The sequence below is a fragment of the Rhinoraja longicauda genome, chromosome 26 (genome assembly GCF_053455715.1).
Source record: "Rhinoraja longicauda isolate Sanriku21f chromosome 26, sRhiLon1.1, whole genome shotgun sequence".
Lineage (NCBI taxonomy): Eukaryota > Metazoa > Chordata > Chondrichthyes > Rajiformes > Arhynchobatidae > Rhinoraja > Rhinoraja longicauda.
In genome coordinates, this window is record NC_135978.1 from 19740021 (window position 1) to 19765283 (window position 25263).

Genomic DNA, 25263 nt, shown 5'->3' on the forward strand with positions numbered 1-25263 from the left:
CTGGGGTGTTGTAGGGAATGTGGAGAGAATAGAATGTAATTGGCGTAAGCAGGTAGTTTATGACCACACAGTTACAATGGAGCACAGGGCAGTTTCCCTGCTCTATGACTATGATTTGATGAAAAACGAGCTGAGTTTCGACATTTTCCAACTCAGGCATTCCCTGACTTACATAATAGGTGTCAGGAGATTCCCAGAAACTGGGAGGACACAGGGTTCTCCTCGTCTCAGCTCCTTTGAGCAAGACTCGACCCCCAGACCCACCAAAATATCTCAAGGGCAAGAGAAGTGGAGGGAGCACATTTAAACACAACCCACGTCGACCAAAGTGCTGTACATCAGTGCAGGTACCAAAAAAGAACATACAATAGCACGCAAACCTAACAACACACACATAAACACTGCACTAAAACTGGAGGGAGGCATGAAAATATTCGGAGATAAGAGCAAAATAGATTAGATATAGCAAGCGCGACACATGGTTTTTGATGGATTTTATTCTGTGTATTTCCATCTTCTCACGCTATGAAGGCCATTCAGCCCATTGAGTCTATGCAGGCTCTCAGAGCAATAGCATCAATCGCAAGCCCCCTTTACTTGCCTGCTTACCTGTTCCATCGCAGCTCCCATCAATTCCTCCACGTTCTCACTCACCCTACGTACCAGGGGTGATTTGCAGCGGCCGTCCTGGGCGTCTTTGGGATGTGGGAGGAGAGCGGGGGAGAGCCGTGCTGTCACAGGGGAAAGGGTGCAAACTCCATCCAGTCAGGATCGAACCCAGGTTGTCGGAGTGGAGAGGTGTCAGCCCCTCCACTTCTTCCTTGCTAGACCAATGCTTGGCCTCACCAGAGTTTCCCCACCACTTTACTGTGGTCCACGTCCACATTGTCCAGCATTGCTCACACCCTCTGTAACATGCGCGTTACATTTTACCCCTTGGAACGACAGCCACGGTGGCCCAGCGGTAGAGTTGCTGCCTCGCAGCGCCAGAGACCCGGGTTCGATCCCGACTACGGGTGCTGTCTGTATGGAGTTTGGACCTTCTCCCCGTGACCCGCCTGGGCTTTCTCCGAGATCTTAAATTTCCTCCCGCACTCCAAAGACGTACAAGTTTGCAGGTTGATTGGCTTGGTGTAAATGTAAATTGTCCCTTTAGTGTGTGGGTAGGATAATGCTAGTATACGGGGTGGACCGAAAGGCCTGTTTCCGCACTGTATCTCTAAACGAATCCAAACTAAACCGCCAATCACTGACATTTGTAACCGCCAGGTATGATGAGTGGGAGTTGCCGAAACAACTCTGCAGGAGTGAAGACCTGTGAGGTCTTCGGCTGGTGCCCGGTGGAAAATGACCTCCATCTTCCAAAGTAAGGAGCTCTCATCCAATTCCAGGCCTGGCATCGACTGTGGCGAATGGCAGTGAAGTCAACCCTACACCCGTGGCTCCAGCTGTTGAAGCAACGATGCCTTTAATCACCCGGCCCATTACTGAGACGCCCGAACCATCTCGTGCCCTTGTGTTAGGACCAGCTGTGAAGTTCACCGCCCTCGCCACCAGCTCACTGTGCCTGCAGTGAATCCTGCTCACACTATGAGTGGCTGGCTCCCCCAGCAACTCTCTCAGGCATCGCATGTAGGGGGCATGAGAAACAGCAGCAGATGTAGGGGGCCCAGCCATTCAATGTTCACGGCTGATCTTTTAGCTCAGCACCACTTTCCTGCACTAACCCCATTTCCCTCCATTTCCTTGAACTCAAGGCCAATCTCTGTGGCCTTGCTCTGTGACTGATCCTCCAGTGGCATGAACATTGTATTATCTAATTACAGGTAACGCCTGTCCCTTCCCACCTCCTTCTGATCCACCCTGTTCTTCTTGCATATCCTACTTTCTGACAACCCCCGCCACACCTCCCCCCCCCCCCCCCCCCCCCACTCTGTCCCCTATCACCTAGTTTATTCCCTTCGCCTATCCATCCCATTACCCCATCTCCCACCACACTCCTCCCACTGTGTCCCCTACCCCCTCCCCTCTCTTCACTGTTCCCACCTGTCCACCATCCCCCCTCCATCCTTATCCAGTTCCACTCTTCACTTTCCTTTCTCATCAGATTCCCTCACCTCCAGCCTTTTGTTCTCTCCACTAATCACCTTCCACTGTCACTATCTCCACCCTCCCTTCCCTCATCTGACTCCATCTAACATCAACCCCTCCTCACCTGGATCAACCCATCGCTTGCAATCACCTGCCCCACCTCCCCTCTCACCTCTTCACACCAGTTTTCTCCCCTCTACTCTTTCAGTCCAGATGAGTGCCCCAAACCCAAACGCCAGCTGATCACTTGCCTCCATAGATGCTGCTTGACCCGCTGACTCCCTCTGGCAATTGACTTCTTTCCTTGAGATTTCCCAAGGACGTCCCACATTTTGGGTGACGGGGTTCCATCCCATCCCTGTCCAACGATGGCATGGCAGGTCATGCCAGCACCACATCACAGCCCAGCCTGCTGCCGTTGGTAATCCCTGACGATGATCCTCCTTCTTCCTTCCACAGTCCTCCCTTGCTGATGGCCGCAGAAAACTTCACCATCTTTATCAAGAACTCGGTCACTTTCACGGCCTTCGGTGTTTCGAGGTACCAATTCGCAATATTGAGTTTTCACTCAGAGTTTCTCAAGGTAACTTTGGGTAAGAAAAATAGCCAGTTGTGGTTTGACCGAGTGTACGCTGTTTTCCAGGAGGAATTTAGTGGAATTCGTTACCAAGGCATATCTGCGCAACTGTACCTACCACAAGGTCCACCACCCTCTTTGTCCTGTGTTTCGTTTGGGATACATTGCTGAAGAGATAAAGGAGAACTTCTCTGCACTGGCGTACAGAGTAAGTCTAGACCCCATCTACAGTGGGGATGGAGGGAGGACTCTTCAGAACGTAGCATCATGGAGTCATACAGAGGTGTAGCACAGAAATAGGTCCCACCAACCATCAAGCACCCGTTTGTATATTAATCTAACGCTATCACAGTTTATTCTCCCCACATTTCCATCAACGTTGCCCCCAATAAGACGTGGCTTATCTTTGACCTCAGGAACCCCATATCTCATGATTATTTTAATACGAAAATGCGAGCAACCGAGAACTTGTTTCCTTTTGACGGAACAGGCAGGGGTATATTCATATAACATATATAACATATAACAACTACAGCATGGAAACAGGCCTGTCCGGCCCTACCAGTCCACGCCGACCATTCTCCCTGACCTAGTCTCATCTACCTGCACTCAGACCATAACCCTCCAATCCCCTCCTATCCATATACCTATCCAATTTACTCTTAAATAATAAAATCGAGCCAGCCTCCACCACTTCCACCGGAAGCCCATTCCATACAGCCACAACCCTCTGAGTAAAGAAGTTCCCCCTCATGTTACCCCTCATTCAATGTGCTCTTAAAAGGAGAGGCAGCTGCTGGTGATAATTTGCCTCAAATCACATCTCCACCTTCCTCTGGCCTTCACTGTCCTCCACCTCCACACCTCCCACTACTGAAGGTCTTCCTCTTGGCTGCTGCGCCTGCCCGAGGAATTTCATGTTCATAAGTCATCGGAGCATCGGAGAAAGGAGGCCATTCGGCCCAACGTGTCTACTCTGCCATTATGGGCCACGTGTTGGTAGATGGGATCAGTATGGATGGGTACCCGGCGGTGGGGTTGAATGCACATACACACACACATACGTACATACACACATGCACGCACATACACACGCGCGCACACACACACACACAGGCACGCACACACATGCACACACACACATTCGCACATACACACATGCACGCACACACATGCACACACGCACGCACACACGCACGCAGGCGCACACACACATGCACACATGTACAAATGGACACCGAACACACATGGACACCAGACTGGCACACACACACATACACACACACACGCGCATACACACGCACACACACACACCCACACACACACGCACAAATGGACACCGGACACACACACACGGAGGCCGCACACTCAGAAGACACACAGAGGAGACACACAGGCACACACAGGACACACACAGAGACAAGGGACCACCTTTGTCTTAAGCCCATGTCCTCGAGTCTCTTACATCTCGGAATGGGGAAAAGTTTCTGATTATCAATCCTTGGACACACACACACACACACACATACACACACGCGCGTACACACATATGCACACACACACACACACACACACACACACACACACACACACACACACACACACACACACACCAGCAGTGGCGTCAATGAAAATGAGCATCAGAGAGTGAGTGGATGTGGGGATGAGTTTCTCCTGCTTGGAAGTGGAAGTTATAATTTTACCGCAGGTGGATTTATTGGGTGCCCTTGTGAATCTGCCCCATTATGATCACCCCGACATAACAGAGTGATGCAGGAAGGTTTGACAAAGGCTGGACAGTGGCTTCCATCTGGTCACTGCCCGCCACTCCTGTCATGTGTTCAATACCAGTCTAGGTGCCATGTGACAACAATAACCTGGTTTAGAGGTGAAAGCACAGCGTGAGACTGGACACATTCAAAGAGGGTTGCTGACAGAGGGCTCTGATCTTGCCTTGTTGAAGGGAGCCATGATTGGCATCGTGATAGAATGGGACTGTGACCTGGACTGGCCGGTGGCTCACTGCAAACCCACCTACAGCTTCCACCAGCTCTACCGGAGCCTGACCAAGGACCAGGTGTCAGTGGGCTTCAACTTCAGGTGAGCAACCCCCGACAGGTGACGGTGCTGGTGAGTGGGCTACACATCTACACCTAACTCACATCCGGCGTAAGGGCAGGAGGATTTCCCTGTGGCACGAAGCTCAGGAGGTGGTACGGGAGTCTCACCCAGTCCAAGTCGTGGGAAGCAGTCAGGCATCAGGCCCCAGCCTTTGATGGGAGAATGCACTTGGCCTGGTGAAGAGGCTGGGTGGCACAGTGGCGCAGCTGGTAGAATCAAAACGCCGGAGACCCTGATCCGTCCTTGGGTGCTGCATGTGTGGAGTTTGCAAGTTTTTTCAATTTAGTTTAGAGATACAGCGCGAAAACAGGCCCTTTCGGCCCACCGAGTCCGCGCCGACCACCGATCCCCACTCATTGACACTATCCTACACACACAGCGCGAAAACAGGCCCTTCCGGCCCACCGAGTCCGCGCCGACCACCGATCCTCACTCATTGACACTATCCTACACACATTAGGGACAATTTACAATTTTACCGAAGCCAATTAACCTACAAACCCATACGTCTTTGGAGTGTGGGAGGAAACTGGAGCACCCAGAGAAAACCCACGCAGGTCACGGGGAGAACGTACAAACTCTATATGGACAGCACCTGTGGTCAGAATCGAACCCGGGTCTCTGGAGCTGTAAGGCAGCAATTCTACCACTGTGCCACCGTTCTCCCCGTGACTGCATGAGCTTCCTCCAATTGATCCAGTTTCATCAAACATCCAAGAGATGTACGGTTTGGTTAGTTAATTAATTAGTTAATTGGTTAGTTAATTAGTTGGTTAGTTAATTAATTGGTTAGTTAATTAATTGGTTAGTTAATTAGCCAATTATAATTGCCCTGGGTGTGTGAATATCTGTGGAGAGTTGATAGAACGTGGTGAGAATAACATGGAATTAGTATCAATGAGTGCGTTGATGTAAAATGTATAATGAAAAGAAACATACAAAATATAAATAATAAGGCCATCCTCAAATCAGGTTCCAAAGCGTTTCTAAGGCAGCAATGGATTGTTTCCAGAAATATAGAACTGCAGTTGCTGAAAATCTGGAATAAAAGCAGAGAGTGACACAAATACTCAGCAGGTCAGGCAGCATTTGTGGAGAGAGAAGCTTAGTTAATATTTCTAACACTCTAAGGCCTTCCTTTTCCTTGAAGAACAAAGTCACCCAAAGCTGAGAGTGGGTTGATCTTGCGTTCTCCACTTTCATCAACAGGAAGATAAAGTTAATTAATCGAGTCACGTCACTTCCATGGCCATTTCATGAAATTGTGGGTTCATAGAAACATACAGCACAGAAACAGACCCTCGTTGTTCTCCGGGACCTGACTAAGCGTATCCCAGGGGACATTGTGGGAAGCAAAGAGAAGAAGTAGTGTTTCAGTCCAGGTTCAGTTGTGTACCATCTTTATCCACAGAGGGTGGCCAATGTTGTGCCTTTATTCAAGAAGGGCTGCAAGGACAAGCCAGGGAAACTCGAGTTGGTGAGCCTGACATCATTGGTGGAAAAGTCAATGTTGGGGCTTTGAGAAACAGGATCGAGAGGGTCCATCTGCATTTGGAAAGACAAGGACAGATTGTGAATAGTCAGCATGGCTTCGTGCATTGAAATGGCGTCTTGCAAATTTGATTGAGTTTTTTGAAGAGATGACCAACAGGATTGATGAGGGAGGCAGTAGACGTTGTCTACATGGGCACAAGGTCTTTCATGAGTTCACAAGTTCACAAGGTCTTTCATGAGTTCACAAGTTATAGGAGTTCACAAGTTCACAAGTTATAGGAGTAGAATTAGGCCATTCGGCCCATTGAATCTACTCCGCCATTCAATCATGGCTGACCTTTGTCTCCTAATCCCATTTTCCTGCATTCTCCCCATAACCCTTGACACCTGTTCTAATCAAGAATTTGTCTATCTCTGCCTTAAAAATATCCACTGACTTGGCCTCCACAGCCCTCTGTGGCAATGTGTTCCACAGATTAACTACCCTCTGAGTAAAGAAGTACCTCCTCACCACCTTTCTGAAAGAGCGCCCTTTAATTCTGAGGGTATGACCTCTGGTCCTAGACTCTCCCACCAGTGGAAACATCCTCTCCACATCCATTCTATGCCTTTCATTCCTTTGTAAGTTTTAATCAGGTTCCCCCCTCAACCTTCTAAACTCCAGCGAGTACAGGTCCAGTGCTGTCAAACGCTCATCATATGCTAACCCACTCATGCCTGGAATCATTGTTGTAGACCTCCTCTCCAGAGCCAGCACATCCTTCCTCAGATATGGGACCCAGATTTGCTCACGGTACCGCAAATGTAGCCTGACCGGCTCCTCAGAGCCTCAGCAATACATCTCTGCTTTTGATTTCCAGTCCGCTTGATTTAAATGCTAGAATTGAATTTGCCTTCCTTACTACCGAAGGAAGTCCCACATGATAGGCAAATCCAAAAGGTCCAACAAAATTGGCTTTGTGGTTGGAGTCAGACAGTGGTTGTTGGAGTTGTGTAGCCAGTGGTGTTCTGCAGGAATTGGTGCTGGGACCACAGCCTTTGTTATCAATATTAACAATTTGAATGAGAATTCAGTTGGCATGATTAACAAGTTTGTGGGTGACAACAAAATTGTTCATTCAGTCATGATGGAATGGGGAAGTAGACTTGATGGGCTGAATGGCCTCATTCTGTTCCTATGTCTTATGGTCATGAAAACCCCATTTTCCCAATGTAGGGTTGTTTAAAACTAGAGGGGAAAGATTTAAAGGGAAACTGAGGGGCAACTTCATCGCTCAGAGACTGGAGGGTATCTGGAGCAAGCAGCCAAAAGACATAGTAGAGGCAGATACAATAACAGGGTATAAAAGATGTTTGGACAGGTACATGGATAGGAAACATTTAGAGGGATATGGGCCATACACAGGTCAATGGGACTAGCTCAGGTAGGCAATTTGGTTGGCATTGATGAGTTGGGCCAAAGGGTCTGTATAACTCAACAGCTCATTGCTGATCATTTTCTCTCATTAGATCCATCTCCCTCTGTGTTTTTTACCTGTATAGAACTATCCTAACGCCTCTTAAGTTTTGTAATTGGATCTGCTAGTCCCACCTCCTCTGGCAACCCAATCCAGATATTCACTGCCCTCGGTGTGAGAAACCTACCTTTCAGATCTCCTTTAAATTTTTGTCCTCACATTAAACCTCTATTTCTGGACTCCACTGCCCTCAGAGAAAGAGTTAATATCCTATCCATGCCTGTCATTATTTTATAAACCTCTATCAGGTCACTTCTCAGCCTCTTATGTTCCAACAAGAATAAATCCAGCCTATCCTATGATGACAGCCCTCCTTTCCGGCAATATCTCTTGATGATTCTCTTCTGCATTCTCTCTCTCTTGATGATTCTCTTCTGCATTTTCTCTCTCTCTCTCTCTCTCTCTCTCTCTCTCTCTCTCTCTCTCTCTCTCTCTCTCTCTCTCTCTCTCTCTCTCTCTCTCTCCCCCTCCCTCTCTCTCTCTCTCTCTCTCCCTCCCTCTCTCTCCCTCCCTCTCTCTCCTGCTACCTCATTTTTCCTGCAGTGCGGCGACCAGAACTGTACAGAGTTGCAGTGTGAGTCGTGTTTGCTGCAGCTGCAACGTGACTTCCCAATTCTTATACTGAATGCCTGGTCCGATGAAGGTAAACATACCAAATGCCTTAAAGGCACAAAGTGGTGTAGTAACTCAGCAGATGAGGCAGTCTATCTGGAGAATACGGATAGGTGACGCTTCGGGTCCAGACCTTCCGTCAGACTCAAGAAATGACCCAAAACATCACCTGCCCATGTTCTCCAAAGATGCTGCCTGACCTCCTGAGTTACTCCAGCACTTTGGGTCCTTTTGTGTATTAAGCAGCATGTGCAGTCCTTTGTTTCGATATACAAGACCAGCTGGATATCAAACGCCTTCTTCACTGCACTAACCACCTGAGTCATCCTGTGGACCTGCACCCCAAGAGAAGCTGCAGGAGAAGGAATAAAGAGCAGCCCCATCGTCTGTCAAATGGCAGAGGAATGTACAATGCTAGTTCCTAGAACTCCCCACTTGAATAAGGGGAATCCAGTATATATCCACAAAGTTGCAATATTTAGAATTCAAACCATAAAAGGCCTGAGAAACATTTGTTTACACAAATAACATTCCACTTGTGCCCGGGCTGGGCGCATAGACACTCAACTGCTTCAGAGGTTTGCGGACAATCTCAGCAAGGGCTTCCCCCCCCCGAGGGAGGCAGGGAGCTTGGAGCTCTGGCCCCCCAGCACGACCACCGAGACTGTGGATCAGCCGAGTGGTACTGGCCAGTCTTTGGTAAGGGAGGGCAGTAAATGTGGCAGAGCAGAGCAGGGCAGGCGGATTCAGCTTGGCCACGATCACACTGTGGGCTGACGGGCCAGGCACACGTGAGCAGACGGGCCAGGCACGGGTGAGCAGGTCCACTCCTCCTGCTCCCATGTGCCGACAGAGAGATCCACTCTGGAAGTCATAAAGAAGCACAGGATCTCCACGGAGCTGCTGTGGCGACAACACAGATCCAGTGGCTGTGTAGGCGGCCTCTGCTTCTGCCATCTGACCTTGGTCTGCAGGAGGTGCCCTGGGTCGTGTGGTCCTCAACACTGTTGGCTGACGTTGGCCTCTTACTTCGGGGCGACCCAGGCAGTTCCCTGAGCTGACCTTCACTGGCCCACCTCAGTGTAATAAGTAACGGGGACAACAACTGCGCTAAGAGAACAATGTGTAACAACTCCAGCTGTGGCAGGAGCTACTGGGTTTTGGAACAGCATTCGCCAAGGTCTATCTGCCCTTGAGAGAGAGATTGTGTGGCGGCTTCAGAGAGGGCCAGGGATGTCCTGCTCACAGTTACACAGCATGGCAGGGCCAGGGCATTTGACCCCTCATGTCCACACTGAGCAGTGTGCACCCATTGTCCTGGTCAGTATCCCTCAACCCCCATCATCTCTGAAGCCAGTTGTACATCTATAACCATGTCCATGTTGTTGGGAGGTTACAGGGCTCTAATTGCCCACCACTTTGGTCAACGTGGGTTGTTTTTAAATGTGTTATACAAAAACAAAATTGACTTGACTTGACTTGACTACATTATGCCAGTGACTTCAATCAGAACTAAGTCAGTGGCTTTGGATCATGCTGAGATTGTGAATGATGCCATAGAGAAAAATAAATCCCTCTGTTTATACATTTCACCCCCCATCTTCCTTCGTTATCACATTGCACCCTTGTCTTTTCCAATGATCGTCTCCAGGTTTAGTTGCTACCCTCCATCCTTCTCTCCCCACCTGGCTTTATCCGTCAACTCCTCATCACCTGGATCCACCCATTACTTACAGCTTCTGCCTCACCCCTTGTCCTCATCTCTCTCTGCCAGCTCTCTCCTCTCTCCTCTCTACTCCATCAATCTGAAGAAGGGCCCCGACCCGAAATGTCGTCTGTCCATTTCCCTCCGCAAATGCTGCCTGACCCGCCGACTTCCTCCAGCAGTTTGTATTTTGATCAAGATCCCAACATCTGCCATCTCTTCCTTTCAGGCTTAGCCTGATATCGGTAGCATATTAAATCCCCTTGTTATTTTCCAAAGGTATGCTAAATACTATGTGGAAAATGGCACTGAAATGAGAGATCTCTACAAGGTCTTTGGAATTCGGTTTGATGTGATGGTGCACGGCAAGGTAAGGCTGTTTACTGCTCTTGTGTTCTCCATGATAAAGGATATATGTGATGGGGGCAGAGCCTTCATCAGGTACCACATGGTCAAGTGGTTTTTGTGCAATGATGATCCTACCTGACGCCAACTTCCACAGCTGGCAGAGCCGCTGCCTCACGAGGTTCAACCCCGACCTCCAACGCTGTCTGTGTGGAGTTTGCATGTTCTATGTGACAGCACGCATTCCTGCCAGGAGCTCCAGGTTCTTTCCACATCTCAAAAAGATGTGCAGGTTGTGGTGTGTATGAGGAGGGAGGGAGGGGAGGGTGAATGAACTACTGTAAATAATCCCTGGTGGGTGGGTGATAAAATGTGGGGGAATTGATGGGAAGATGACAAGATTCCAATGGGATTAAAGAAACTGGGAGCTTGATGGTCAGAATGGACCCAGTGGGCTGAATGGCCTATCTCTGTGTTGTGTGACTTGATGACTCTTTCAATTAAAAAAGTTTTTTTTTTTTGCCTTCCAAAACTTCCATCAAGTAGCATAACCAATCGGTAGTAAAGTTACTCATTGCTGTTAGACTGTAGCCATCTCCTGCCCGATCACTTGTTTCCCAGCCCTGGAATGCATCAGCTATCAGTGAGAACCACGAGACCATTTTCATGCCAAGAGCCAGGCCTGGAGGGGAAAGGCATCCCTTGGAGAGTGAAGCCGCAGCCAAACAACATGGGTGGCTCGGCTGCACGCAGTGTTGCACTGCTAATTATTTAGTTGCTCGAGCTGTCACTGGTTCCGCTGTTAAATTCCCCGCTCGTTAAAGTTCCCCGCTGTTTATCTTGGCGTTTTTTTACAGAGGTGTCGGAGCGGTGCTCCGGTGAGCTCGGGCTGTACGGAGAGTGGAGAGAAAGCTCCAGTCAGCTGTAGGCACAGGGGGTTCCACTCAGGGCCGTTTTTACAGCATTATGGGCCCCCGGGCAAAGCAGTGTACTGGGGCCCCTACCGTTACTCTCCCCCACCCCCCTTTCCCTACCAGCCCCCCCTGTCGTGCCGGCGAAAAGCACTTACCGAAAAGCACTTAGCGATGGACTTAGGGTGCTACATTGTTGCGAAAAGCACTTACAGATCGCTGTGAGAAGCACTTAGTGACCGAAAATGTTGCGAAAAAAGCACTTATTGAACCTACATTTTAAAAGTAGTATTTATTTATTGCAAGTCACTTAACATACACAGATCAGCATGGGGCCCCTATGCTCGTGGGGCCCCGGGCAAGTGCCCATCAGGCCCATGCGTTATGACGGCCCTGGTTCCACTGCCAGGCAAGCAGGCAGGCATTACTCTGGCGGATAATGAAGATCTAATAATCTCCGTCACACCCTGGCAATCTTCCCCCTTGCCCTCCCATAGGCAAGCTGGGAACTGGGATGCATCTTATCAGACCTGGGGAATTGTCCATCTTTATGCCTGTTGAGAGATATTACACATCCCTCTTTTCAACCGTGACTTGAAACTTGAAGTTTCAGTTTCCAGCAGTCTTTCAAAGGCCACCTGCCCAAGCCATTGTAGCTCCATCCGTTTGTGCTCAGTGTAAGGCCATTTCCCACTTAACACTCTACCGATGCCCCAGATCACCAACCAGTCGCCTGTCACCATCCCTTGTTCCAGCAACATCACCTGTTCCCAGCAGATAGTCATGGAGTCATAGAGTTATAGAGTGATACAGTGTGGAAACAGGCCCTTCGGCCCAACATGCCTCAGCTACACTAGTCCTACCTGCCCGCATTTGGTCCATATCCATCCAAACCTGCCCTATCGATGTACCTGTCTAACTGTTTATTAAATGTTGGAATAGTCCCTGCTTCAACTACCTCCTCTGGCAGCTTGTTCCATACACAGTCATGGCCCAGCTCATCTTACCCATCCTGATGGCCACCACGCTTACACCTCAAAGTCCTCCAGGTCCAAATCCCACCCAACTGACAGCCCTGGGCCATATCTGGAGTATAATACATGTTTCAGAGGTGGCTTTTTAGCACAAAGGAGCAGTTAATCGAGCATTGAACCTAAAGCTTTGTTTAGTTTAGTGATACAGCTTGGAAATATGCCCTTTGGCCCATCGAGTCCCCGACGGCTAGCGATCCCCGCACACTAACATTAGGGACAATTTACTATTATACCAAGCCAATTAACCTGCAAACCTGTACGTCTTTGGAGTGTGGGAGGAAATCGAAGCACTCAGAAAAAATCCAAGCAGGTCACGGGGTGAACGTACAAACTCCGTACAAACAAGCACCCGTAGTCAGGATCGAACCCGGATCTCTGGCGCTGTAAGGCAACAACTCTACTGATGTACCACTGTGCTGCTCTGATAAAGGCCCTGATAAAACTGATGAATGGGGAATCAAACCCTCAATATGGTTGTGAAGATGGCTGTGGTCACTAGAGGGCAGTCATCTCAGCCCCAGGAATCTGCCTAGAAATCGTCCAGCTCACTGTGTTTTCATTCTTCATACAGAGGGTGGTGGCTACATGGAACAAACTGCGAGAGAAGTTAGTTGAGGCAGGTACTATAACAATATTTATAAGACATTCGGACAGGAACATGGATAGAAAAGGGATAAGGCACTGGAGTAACACAGCACATCAGGCAGTATCCCAGGAGAACATGGATAGGCGATGTTTCGTGTTGGGACCCTTATTCAAACTGATTGTGGGGGGGGGGGGGGGGGGGGGGGGGGGGGGGGGGAGGGGTCTGGGGGGGGGCGGGAGAAAGCTGGAAGAGAGGAGAGGCAGGACAAAGCCTGGCAGGCAATAGACAGACAGGGTGATGGAGTGTTATTTGATAATCAGACGATTGGACAAAGGCTAGACATGAAAAGACAGAAGGTGTGAGACTTCTGGTGTGAGACGGCAGGATTGAAGAGTTGCAAATTGTGAAGCTAGAGGAAGGAATGTAGGTGGAAGGGGGGGATAGAAATAGGGGTGAGTACAGTTGGGGCTCGGGGAAGGAGGGAAGAAAGGAGGGTTTATTTGGGGGAAGAAGGAAGATGGGGAGGATTATGTATTTACATAAAATTGGAGGACTCAATGGCAGGGATGGTTGCCAAGGTCAGGCAGGTGGGACTAGTGTAGATGGAGCATTTTGGGCCGGCATGGATCAGTTGAGTCAAAGGGCCCGTTTCCATGCTGAATGACTCCATGACCCAACATAGACACGAAGTGCTGGAGTAACTCAGAGGGTCAGGCAGCATCTCTGGGTGACGTTTCGGGTAGAGACCCTTCGTCAGACATGAGTCAGCCGTGACAGTATTCTGGGCACAACATCAGCTCGCCGATCGCTCTCCATCACAGGACATAGATGGAGATTTTCATTAATAATTGTGCAACATTCATCTCCAGTGACAATTCATTCGATAATGAAGCTGCCTACGCCTGCAGGCAGCAAAGATCAGGACAATAGTCAGACATGGGCTGGTAAGCAATGTCAGATTCATGCCTCTAAAGTGCCAGGCAGTGACCATCTCCAACAGGAACAGGTCTAACCATCTATCTATGGCATCTCCATTGTCGAGACCCCATCACCAATGTCCAGAAACGCATGTGGACCAACCACATCTGTGCCTTGGCAACAATTTCAGGTCAAAGACCAGGAATCCTGCCGCAAGTGACTTGTGAACTGGCACACCAAAGCCTTTCCATTATGTGCAGGGAACAAGTCAGGAGTGTAATGGCTCACTTTCCACGTCTGCATGAATTCAAATTCAAGAGAGAGTTAGATTTAGCTCTTAAGGCTAACGGAATCAAGGGGTATGGGGAAAAAGCACGAACAGGGTACTGATTTTGGATGATCAGCCATGATCATATTGGAATGGCAGTGGTGGCTCGAAGGGCCGAATGGCCTACCTCTGCACCTACCTTCTATGTTTCTATGTTTTAACTTCAACAACTCTTTAAGAAGCCCAGTACCAACCGTTTGATTGCCACCCCATCAACCAAAGTAAACATCTGTCCCCTCCACCACTGGCACACTGGTGGCTGCATTGTACACCATCAGCAAAATGCTCTGTAGTTGCATGCCCCAGTCTACTCCAACTGCAGCTCCCGAGCCCAGCACGGTGGACAAATGCTGCAGCTGCATGGGAACACCACCATGGTTCCCCTCCAAGTCACGCACCATCCTGTGTATGGAAATATATCACCATTTCCATCATCGTTGGATCTAAATCCCCAAATCCTCTGCACCAGCACTGTGGGATCTGCATCAGAAGAACTGCGATGGTTCAAGAAGGCAGCTCACGTTCTCAAGGCCAGCTGGGGGTGGGCAATGGTGCTGGACTTGCTGCGGTAATTAATTATTTTTTAAATGTGCAGGTGAGTTATTTGTATTAATTTCTGTGAAGATCTGGTTTACAGATACAGCATATAAACAGGCCCTGCGGCCCGCCGAGTCAACGCTGACCGTTGATCGCCCATACACTAGTTCTATGTTTAGCTGAGTTTAGTTTGGTTTAGAGATACAACGTGGAAACAGGCCCTTCGGCCCACCGAGTCCTCTCCGACCAGCAATCCCCACACACTAACATGATCCTACACACACTAGGGACAATTTACAATAATACCAAGCCAATTAACCTACAAACCTGTAGGTCTTTGGAGTGACCACAATGGTAGACCACTTTTGCATCCTATGCACTTTACAGGCAATTTACAGAAGCCAATTGATCCACAAAGCCGCATGTTTTTGGACTGTGCCTATGACACATACCTCTCTAAGGTCGACCCGAAACGTCACCCATTCCTTCTCCCCAGAGATGCTGCCTGACCCGCTGAGTTACTCCAGCATTTTGTGTCTCCCATCTATCACATGTCACTCTCTCTCGCTTCTGGCCTCAAAGCAACACCATTCATATCATCCAAGGGACCACTGTCACCCAGGAGGCCCAGATACCACCAGTCAAATGCTCCCCATGGTCATCAGAAGTCTTGAATGAGAAGACATGATTGATGCATCTATAGTTGATAGTGCCAGCTAATCTAAGCCCCATTCTGAAACAATTATGGCAATCAAAGTGCTATAGTGAAGGTGTGCATTTCTTGTCCTGGGTGGTTAATATTAGACAAATTTTAATACAGTTAAGCGAGGTTGACATTTCCTTGGTGGATTACAAAGGTTAACTATACTGGGGTGTAGTGCTTTGATCTTTTGATCACCATTCCTCAAGCAATCGACCTGTGGCTGTATTAGTAATACATTGGTGGGCCATTGGATGAGGAACTGCCCACTCACTTCATTCTGAAGAAGGTTCTCGAACCAAAAGGTCACCCAGTCCTTCTCTCCAAGAGATGCTGCCTGAACCGCTGATTTACTACTTTCGGTGTAAACCGGCATCTGCTGTTCCTTCTGGCACATTCTCTTAATTCCCAGGCTTCATTCTGTTTTCCCAGGCCGGTAAATTTAACATCATTCCGACCATGACAACCATCGGCTCTGGGATCGGTGTGTTTGGGGTGGTGAGTAGAATAACCGGATTATCTCCACACACACAGGCCGCACCCCTGAAGAGGGCACTCCCTGCATGAAGTCGCATGCTCCCTCTGCGACGTTGTGCCAGGGTCGGGGAGGGCAAGCAGTCAGAGTGCTCGGGGTCTACGGGACTGCGAGGAGATGGAGTTGGTGGGCAGCCAACGTTAGGGCCAAACAGCCTCCACCCGTTCCCTCTGCTCGTGAAGACCTGAAGTTAGATAGAGCTCTAGGGGCTCGTGGAATCAAGGGATATGGGGGAAAAGGCAGGCACAGATTACTGATTGTGGATGATCAGCCATGATCACAATGAATGGCAGTGCTGGCTCGAAGGGCCAAATGGCCTCCTCCTGCACCTATTTTCTATGTTTCTATTAAGTTCAGGAAAGTGAGGGGGGGGGGGGGCAGGACTTTCACTGAGTTCAGAGAGTTGCCCTGTAGCTGGAACTGGGTCAGGGAAATGAGTCAGGGCCATGGTTGGTGATCAAGGAGGGAGTCAGCTGATCAGATGGGGGAGGGTCTGATTGGCCATAGAGCAGATAACTGGTGGGTCAGGGCCAGTGGAGGGGTTGAGTGAGGATCATAAGGTTATCGTGGGCAGGGTCAGTGGCGATGGAGAGGTGGGGGGACGGGGGGGACATGACTCGACAGGACGATCACCTTGCTGGCTGCGCTAGATCAGCTTTTGCAGCTGAAACGTGGCTGTTTTTGAACGATCCGTTCCTTTCTTTAAAGGCGACTATTGTGTGTGACTTAGTCCTCCTTCACCTCCTTCCAAAACGCAACTACTACAAGGAAAAGAAGTTCAAGAACCTGGAGGCGTCGCTCCGGGCAGGGAGTGGACATTAGGTATCGTCTGGACAGGCCGACCCTCCAACTCCGACCCCGTGCCACCACCAGGACAACGGGCCTTTACGGCCAAGTTGGGACTCTAGATTTTTAACAGCGTTGCACTTGAATTATACAAAATGGCGCTAGAAACATGGCAACTCTTGTGTACTGTCTCAGTGAAATCTGCTCTTCCTACCCTTGTTAAGTATGATTGTGCCCACGCATTGTAAGATTTTTACTGAACTGTATGCAAAAAATGAATGTCACCGTGCCCCCGGTGCATGTGACAATAAAGTACCGTTAAACCATTGAGTCGTCCAGCAGCAGCTCCCCAAGGTAATGTTGCCTCAAGAAGCAGCCAACTTCAGCAAGGACCACTCACACCCCAGCCATTCCCTCTTCTCCGCTCTCCCATCGGGCAGAAGACACAAAAGCTTGAAAGCACGTGCCACCAGATTGGAGAAAAGCCTCTTCCCTGCTGTTATCAGTTGACTGAACAGACCTTTCATGTGCTAGGGATGAATTCCAGATCTTCCAATCTACCTCCTTGTGCCCCTTGTAATTGTTTTTTATCGGTACTTTCTGTGTGACTGTAACACTGTATTCCTTTCTCTTTTATAATGCATGATGTACTCACGTGCGGTACCTTCTTCTTCTTGCGTATGGCATGCACAGCCTAAAGTTCCGACCTTCACGTGGTCCACCCTGTTTCGACCAATGCAATCACCCCGAGTGTGCACAATCTAACAGATGTAGAGTTTTGGTGTCACTTTTGACAATGGCACTAGTGACCCGTAACCCAAACGGCCCTGCACAGGGCCAAGACTGCCACAGCATCGGGAAATCTCTACGCATCTACCAGCTAAAGGTGGAAGGAATGTCCAGGGCAAAGAATGGATACATCTCAAGATCTGCTAAGGACCTTGATGCTGATGTCCTCCTTCTACAAGAGACGCACATCGCTGATGCCTCATGTGTGGTATGATGTGCCTGGATAACACGCACAGCAAACCTTTTCATTGTATCTTGGCTCATGTGACAATAATAATAAACCAACCAAACCAAACCAAATTATCCAACCCACGTTCACTCGGTTTACTTCTAAGAACCTGAATAGTCTGGACCGAGAGCTTCAATAAAACTTACACTTGATCCTGGCTCTTTGATTAGCTTTGATTAACTAATGCGATGACCATATTGCCTTCTCAGGCAATGGCATGATGTAACCGGATTTCCATCCAACAGCGACCAAAGACTAACAAGAAGAGCTTGAAGATGCCCTTCCTCTCCCTCCTGAAGAAGTGCCCAGGCAGAACAAGTCCTGTCATCAGAACCATGTCTTCTGCGTATCAGACAATGCCAATCCAATTCAACTAAAGCAAACTGACACCAAAACATGGTGGTGCCTGTGTGTAAATATGCAAAAGGAATTTCACTGTGCAGTTGCACATGGCAAATAAAGTCAGCATGACAAGTCAACCTTCTTTTAATAGTTTATTTTGCATACATCCTTCCCAAACCACCGGACTTGGCCTCAAACTTCATGTTCATAAGTGATAGGAGCAGAATTAGGCCATTCTGCCCATCAAGTCCACTCCGCCATTCAATCATGGCTCATCTATCTTTCATATATATTTAGAAGCACATAATATTAAAATAAGTAAAGTCATTTCAAAATACCATAAAATGCTTGTGTTTAACCAATTTATTTACCGTCAGGACATTTGACAGGTAGATTGGAGGCGACAGTAGGTTTTTGGCCTCAGCCGTTACATTTAAAGTGGGCTCCCAACCCAGATATGCAACCCAGAAACCAAATATGCATCTCCCTTACATTTTCAAAGAATGCCCACACACTTTTCACAAAAATCCACTGAACCACTTTTTAAATTTTTTTTAAAAATACAACTATTAGTAAACTGGAAGTAAATCCAGTTTATTCCTTGTTACAGTGAAGCTTGGTTTTTAAGTAACCCATACAAGACGTTATAGTTCAAAACACTCAAGTACTTACCGACTTGTCAGTGATTTCAGCGAAAACCAGGACGCCGGAGTAGCATTGACAGCGTGGGAATTTTCGCGATGTTTCAGAAGACGCTGTAATCTCGACCTGACTCGGCATTGTCGTGATCATTGTCGTCGGGTAAAAGAAAAGTTCGGCGATCTGCTACGACTTTGACAGTCGCCGGCAGTCGCCAAAAAGATCGCCTAAGTGGGACAGGCCCTTTGGTTGCTCTGTTGTTTATTGGAGGTTTCTGCCTACCCAGGAATATTTATCCAACAAGCAGACTGACACTTTAAGACAATGAAGGAACAGGCGAGGTGATGGTGAAATAAAGTTGATGCTCGCGAGGGACAGGTGTAAATCAATGGCCAATGTTCTGATGATGTGGACAAAGGCTAGGAACGAGCAAGGATCGACCCTGGGAAAAATGATGGAGGAAAGCTGTTAACAATATGAGCCACAGAGGTGTTGGAAGGGAAGTAGGATGGTTGGGAGATTCGTGAGAATGCGCTAAGCTCAGAGGAGACACTAGGAAAATTGGAGTAGAAGCAGAGATGGGATTCATTTGAGGCCAGGATTGGGGAATAGTAGAAGTAGCCAGTGGAGAATAGTACATTCAAACACTTCAGTTGGAGGGGGGAGGGAGGGAGGGAGGCAGCAGAGGCAACTGATCAAATGGCTTCACCTTACAAATAAGTCCACGATTAAGAGGCAGCAAGGAAATAATTGAGTTTTCACACTCTCATTAGGCAAAGGATATGGTGGCTGATGGACAGATTTCCACAGAATGCACGGGTCTACCATTCCTCGTATTCACTGGTGATTGCAGTCCCTCTCCACTCCACAGGGTGGGGACAGAGGACCAGCCACTGTCTGGGGAAGGTGAGTCATTGATTACATGCTCTGTCCCTGGCACTCCTCCAGAGATGCACATACTCCACCAGCACCAACTTTGCTGCTTTCTGCAGTGTGGTCTCAATAGGTTCTCCACTCAGAGCAGCAGGTGATGAAGCCAAGGCGGGGCTGTGGCACGCAAGTGGGAGATGGCAGTGGCCCAAGGACAGGTGCATGAGGACAATAAACAATAGACAATAGACAATAGGTGCAGGAGTAGGCCATTCGGCCCTTCAAGCCAGCACCGCCATTCAATCATTCACAATCAGTACCCCGTTCCTGCCTTCTCCCCATATCCCTTGACTCCGCTATTTTTAAGAGCTCTCTCTAGCTCTCTCTTGAAAGCATCCAGAGAATTGGCCTCCACTGCCTTCTGAGGCAGAGAATTCCACAGATTTACAACTCTGACTGAAAAAGTTTTTCCTCATCTCTGTTCTAATTGGCCCACCCCTTATTCTTAAACTGTGGCCCCTGGTTCTGGACTCCCCCAAAATTGGTAACGTTTCCTGCCTCTAACGTGTCCAATCCCTTAATAATCTTATATGTTTCAATAAGATCCCCTCTCATCCTTCTAAATTCCAGCGTATACAAGCCTAGTAGCTCCAGTCTTTCAACATACGACAGTCCCGCCATTCCGGGAATTAACCTAGTGCACCTACGCTGCACGCCCTCAATAGCAAGAATGTCCTTCCTCAAATTTGGAGACCAAAACTGCACACAGCACTCTACGTGTGGTCTCACTAGGGCCCTGTACAACTGCAGAAGGACCTCTTTGCACCTATACTCAACTCCTCTTGTCATAAAGGCCAACATGCCGTTAGCTTTCTTCACTGCCTGCTGTGCCTGCTGTTAAAGTGAAGGGTTGCTGGCAGTGTGAAGGTGTGGGCTGGGGAGTCGAGGTTAACTTGCGGTCTGTGCTACCGCCAGCCATGCTCATTCCACGAGCACCACACCCGGATTCAGGCAGTCTGCAATCTGAGGGTTTCACTCCTGAGTGTGGGGCCAAAGTGCTTAGTGCCCCGTGCCCCAGGAAGGAGTTGATTAGTTTTGTTCCTGCTCACTGCACCCGACACATCCAAGGGTCCCAACTTTCTCTGGACTTCCAGGCTCCTGGGCCCAAACCTGCACCCGTGCACAGGACCATGCTAGTGCAAGCCTGAGTACTTAGTAGTGCAAAGTCGATTGTAATTTGGTGCTGAGTGGGGCTGTGCAGGTTGGTTCAAGAGCTTGATGGCTGATGGTTCTTAGGCGCCTATGGCTTCCTCTCGATGGTGGCAGCAAGATGAGAGTGTGGCCAAGGTGATGTGGGTCTTTGGTGATATTAGCTGCCTTCTTGAGGCAGCGCTTCCTGTTGAACCCTTCAGTGGTGGGGAGGTCAATACCCATAATGGACCAGGCAATGCCCACCACTATCTGCAGCTTCCTTTGCACTTGAGCTTTTGAGTTACCAAACCAGGCCATGATGCATCTAGTCAGTATACTGGCCATTGTACACCTATAGAACCTCGATATAGAGTATTCGGTGACATGATGCGTCTCCCAAACCTCCAAGGAAATAGAGCCGTTGGTGAGCTTTCTTTGGAATTGCATCAAAGTCGGCGGCCCAGGGCAGATCTTCAGAGATGTGCATGCCCAGGAACAAAGCTGTTGACTCTCTCTGATGAAGACAGATGCATTATCCCTCAGTTTTCCCTTGCTGAAGTCGACAATCAGCACCTTGGTCTTGCTAGAGTTAAGAGCATGACTGTTGTCCTGGCACCACTCCAACGGGTTATCGAGCTGCCTCATGTACTTTGGCTCCTTGTTACCTGTTAATCATCCAATGATGGTGGCCTCATTGGCTGCTATAAACAACCCTCGCGAGGGCAGTGGGGAAATTAGCAGTGGGTTAATGAGCATGAAATGGTTTGAGATGTGCCGTGGCCATGAAAGGCAGTATATAAATGCAAGTCATTATTTCTTCTCCAGGGCATCCTTGATAGATGAGTGGTAATTACTGGTTTGTCCACAGCCCCAGAACCAGAAACAACATGTGGATTTTTCTGCAACTTCTATCAGACACAGCAGGGAGGCCGAACTCTGTTTGCCCGACACTCAGTAAACTGTCTTTGAGAAGCCGCACAACAGGAGATAATTCAGGCCTAATTCAGGCCTGTAATGGGCTCTGTGAAGCAACCAGCTTCCAGCTGTTCCCCCTGTGGCTGCTCCCTGCCACCGAGAGGCCCTGTGGTGTTGCTGACAACCTGTCTAAGAGACATCTTTTGCATCTTTTATTGCATTTACATCTGTTCATCTTGGCCAGGGTATCCAGAGAGGAAATGAAATCAGTGGGGGCAGACTATTACCTTAACATTAAGTGGTTTTGTTGGGGAAAAAAATTGGACTTCAGCAAGACACCCAGGATTTAATATGGGTGATTACGTTTGAGAAGGCGACCAGACGATTTAATACGGGTGTTCACGTTTGAGAAGGTGACATAGAAACATAGAAACATAGAAAATAGGTGCAGGAGTAGGCCATTCGGCCCTTCGAGCCTGCACCACCATTCAATATGATCATGGCTGATCATCCAGCTCAGTAGCCTGTACCTGCCTTCTCTCTAGACCCCCTGATCCCTTTAGCAAAAAGGGCCAAATCTAACTCCCTCTTAAATATAGCCAATGAACTGGCCTCAACTACCTTCTGTGGCAGAGAATTCCACAGACTCACCACTCTCTGTGTGAAGAAATGTTTTCTCATCTCGGTCCTAAAAGACTTCCCCCTTATCCTTAAGCTGTGACCCCTGGTTCTGGACTCCCCCAACATCGGGAACAATCTTCCCGCATCTAGCCTCTCCAACCCCTTAAGAATTTTATATGTTTCTATAAGATCCCCCCTCAGTCTTCTAAATTCCAGCGAGTACAAGCCTAGTCTATCCAGTCTTTCTTCATATGAAAGTCCCGCCATCCCAGGGATCAATCTAGTGAACCTTCTCTGTACTCCCTCTAAGGCAAGAACGTCTTTCCTCAGATTAGGAGCCCAAAACTGCACACAATACTCCAGGTGCGGTCTCACCAAGGCCCTGTACAACTGCAGTAGAACCTCCCTGCTCCTAAACTCCTGACCACGAAAAGGGAGTATTGCTGCCTGAATTAAAAGACTATGTGCGCAAAGCTCTCTACAGTCACGGGCCCTTGGCAGGGGCATTGGGGTCTCACCAGACAACCCGACCGTAAGCTTGACGATTACAGTCTAAGACGTTGAAGGTGATTCAGCCTGAACTGTGTGAATCCACATCAGTTCACATGGTGACCCCAGTCCAGGGACAGCCTGACTCTGGTGTGGTTAGCGGCACCAGGTGTCTGAAGAAATGAAATCTCCCACCTGGGCATTTTAGTTACAGGCGGATGTGCAATTTGATATATACCCTTGGTGTCGTTATGGAGCCGGATATGAATTGTCAAGAGAGATGTTTATTTATCATATGTGCCGGATACGAACGGGAAGGATGCAATTCTTACATGCAGCTGCTTTATCGGCACATTAGGTGCCACAAGAACAAAAATTTAAAAATATAATAATTTATCAGCTATTCTCAGTAAACCAGAAGTGATCGGAGAAGAATTAGGCCATTCGGCCCATCGTCTAATCCACCATTCAATCGTGGCTGATCTATCTATCCACCGTTCTCCTGCCTTCTCCCCATAACCTCTGACACCCGCACTAATCAAGGAAGCAGAACCTGATATTGCAAAAAACAAAGAACGCAGAACAACCACAGTAGTGCAAAGTCTGGAGAGGTTTGGTGCTGAGGTTGGGTTTGTGGTTAGGATTGTGCAGGGTAGGTCAAGAATCTGATGTCTGATGGGAAGAAGCTGTTCTTGAACCTGGAAGTAACAGTTCTCAGGGCCCTGCACTTTCTCTTTGATGGTAGCACAGAGAGGCGGTGGTGTGTGTCTTTGATGATATTAGCTGCCTTCTTGATGTAGCATTTCCTGGAGATCCCTTCAATGGTGTCGAGGTCAGTAATGGCCACCCCTTTCTGCAGCATCCTTTGTCCTTCCACATTACATCTCCCTTGCCTGGTCATAATACAGCCAGTCAGTATGCTTTCCTCAGTACACTTATCGAGGTTTGATGAAAGTTTTCAACAACATACCAAATCTCCTCTGAGGAGCTAAAGGCATTGGTGTTTAGTCTAGTTTAGAGATACAGCGTGGAAACAGGCCCTTCGGCCGCACCGACCAGCGATCTTCACACATTAACACTACCCTACACACACTAGGGACAATTTACATTTCTACAAAGCCAATTAACCTGCAAAACTGTACGTCTTTGGAGTGCGAGGGGAAACCGAAGATCTCGGAGAAAACCCTCGCAGGTCACAGAGAGAACGTACAAACTCCGTACCGATAGCACCTGTAGTCAGGGTCGAACCAAGGTCTCTGGCGCTGTAAGGCAGTAGTTCTTCCGCTACGCCACCGTAGTTGTTGCAAAATATTCTGAGGGATAGGATTTATGTTCACTTGTAAGGCCGTGGCTACTCAGGAGGAGTCAGCGTGGTTTTGTGCAGAAGAAACTATCCTTCCCAAACATGATCGTGTTTTCTCAGAGGCAACTAAGAAATTGAAGAAGGCAGCGCAGTGGATGTGGGAGATGTGGACTTCAATGAGGATCTTGACAAGGACCCACAATTGAGGCTGGGGCAGCAGGTTAAGGCACAAGGGATCTAAGGCAAACCCCAATCCAAAACTAACAGGGAGGTCGGAGGCAGAGAATAGTGCTTGATGTATGTTTTATTGACTGGATGTCTGTAACAACTGTTTTACTGGAAGGAATATATATACTATGACTTGGAAGAGAAGGTAGGTGGTCTGATTAGTAAGTTTGTAGATCACATGAATAATGGTGGAATCCGAGATGGTGACGAAGGTTGTCTCAAGTCACAGTGAGACAAGGATTAGCTGGATAGTTCGGCAGAGTGTTGGCGGGAAGAAATTTAATTTAGAACACAGAACAGTGCAGCACTGGAAATGGCCCTTTGGCCCTCAGTGTCCATGATGGAGACAGATACTCTTATAGACAATAGATAATAGGTGCAGGAGGAGGCCATTCAGCCCTTCGAGCCAGCACCACCATTCAATGTGATCATGGCTGATCATTCTCAATCAGTACCCCGTTCCTGCCTTCTCCCCATACCCCCTGACTCCGCTATCCTTAAGAGCTCTATCTAGCTCTCTCTTGAAAGCATTCAGAGAATTGGCCTCCACTGCCTTCTGAGGCAGAGAATTCCACAGATTCACAACTCTCTGACTGAAAAAGTTTTTCCTCATCTCAGTTTTAAATGGCCTACCCCTTATTCTTAAACTGTGGCCCCTTGTTCTGGACTCCCCCAACATTGGGAACATGTTTCCTGCCTCTAACGTGTCCAACCCCTTAATAATCTTATACGTTTCGATAAGATCTCCTCTCATCCTTCTATAAGATCTCCTTTCATCCTTGTAATCTCCTCTCATCCTTCTGTTATTTATAACATTTAAAAGTAATTTGGACGGGTATTTGGAATGGAA

General features: G+C 48.4%; 1 protein-coding gene across 1 annotated transcript in view; it reads left to right on the forward strand.

The window, feature by feature from the left end:
* Positions 1 to 16833, forward strand: part of p2rx1 (purinergic receptor P2X, ligand-gated ion channel, 1) — a 33542-nt gene extending 16709 nt beyond the window's left edge. The window contains exons 5-11 of the mRNA XM_078421947.1: positions 1270 to 1366; positions 2551 to 2631; positions 2735 to 2876; positions 4632 to 4768; positions 10397 to 10487; positions 15909 to 15974; positions 16720 to 16833. Coding sequence (XP_078278073.1) covers positions 1270 to 1366; positions 2551 to 2631; positions 2735 to 2876; positions 4632 to 4768; positions 10397 to 10487; positions 15909 to 15974; positions 16720 to 16833 — 728 coding nt within the window. The remainder of the gene's footprint in view (positions 1 to 1269; positions 1367 to 2550; positions 2632 to 2734; positions 2877 to 4631; positions 4769 to 10396; positions 10488 to 15908; positions 15975 to 16719) is intronic.
* Positions 16834 to 25263: the final 8430 nt, after the last annotated feature.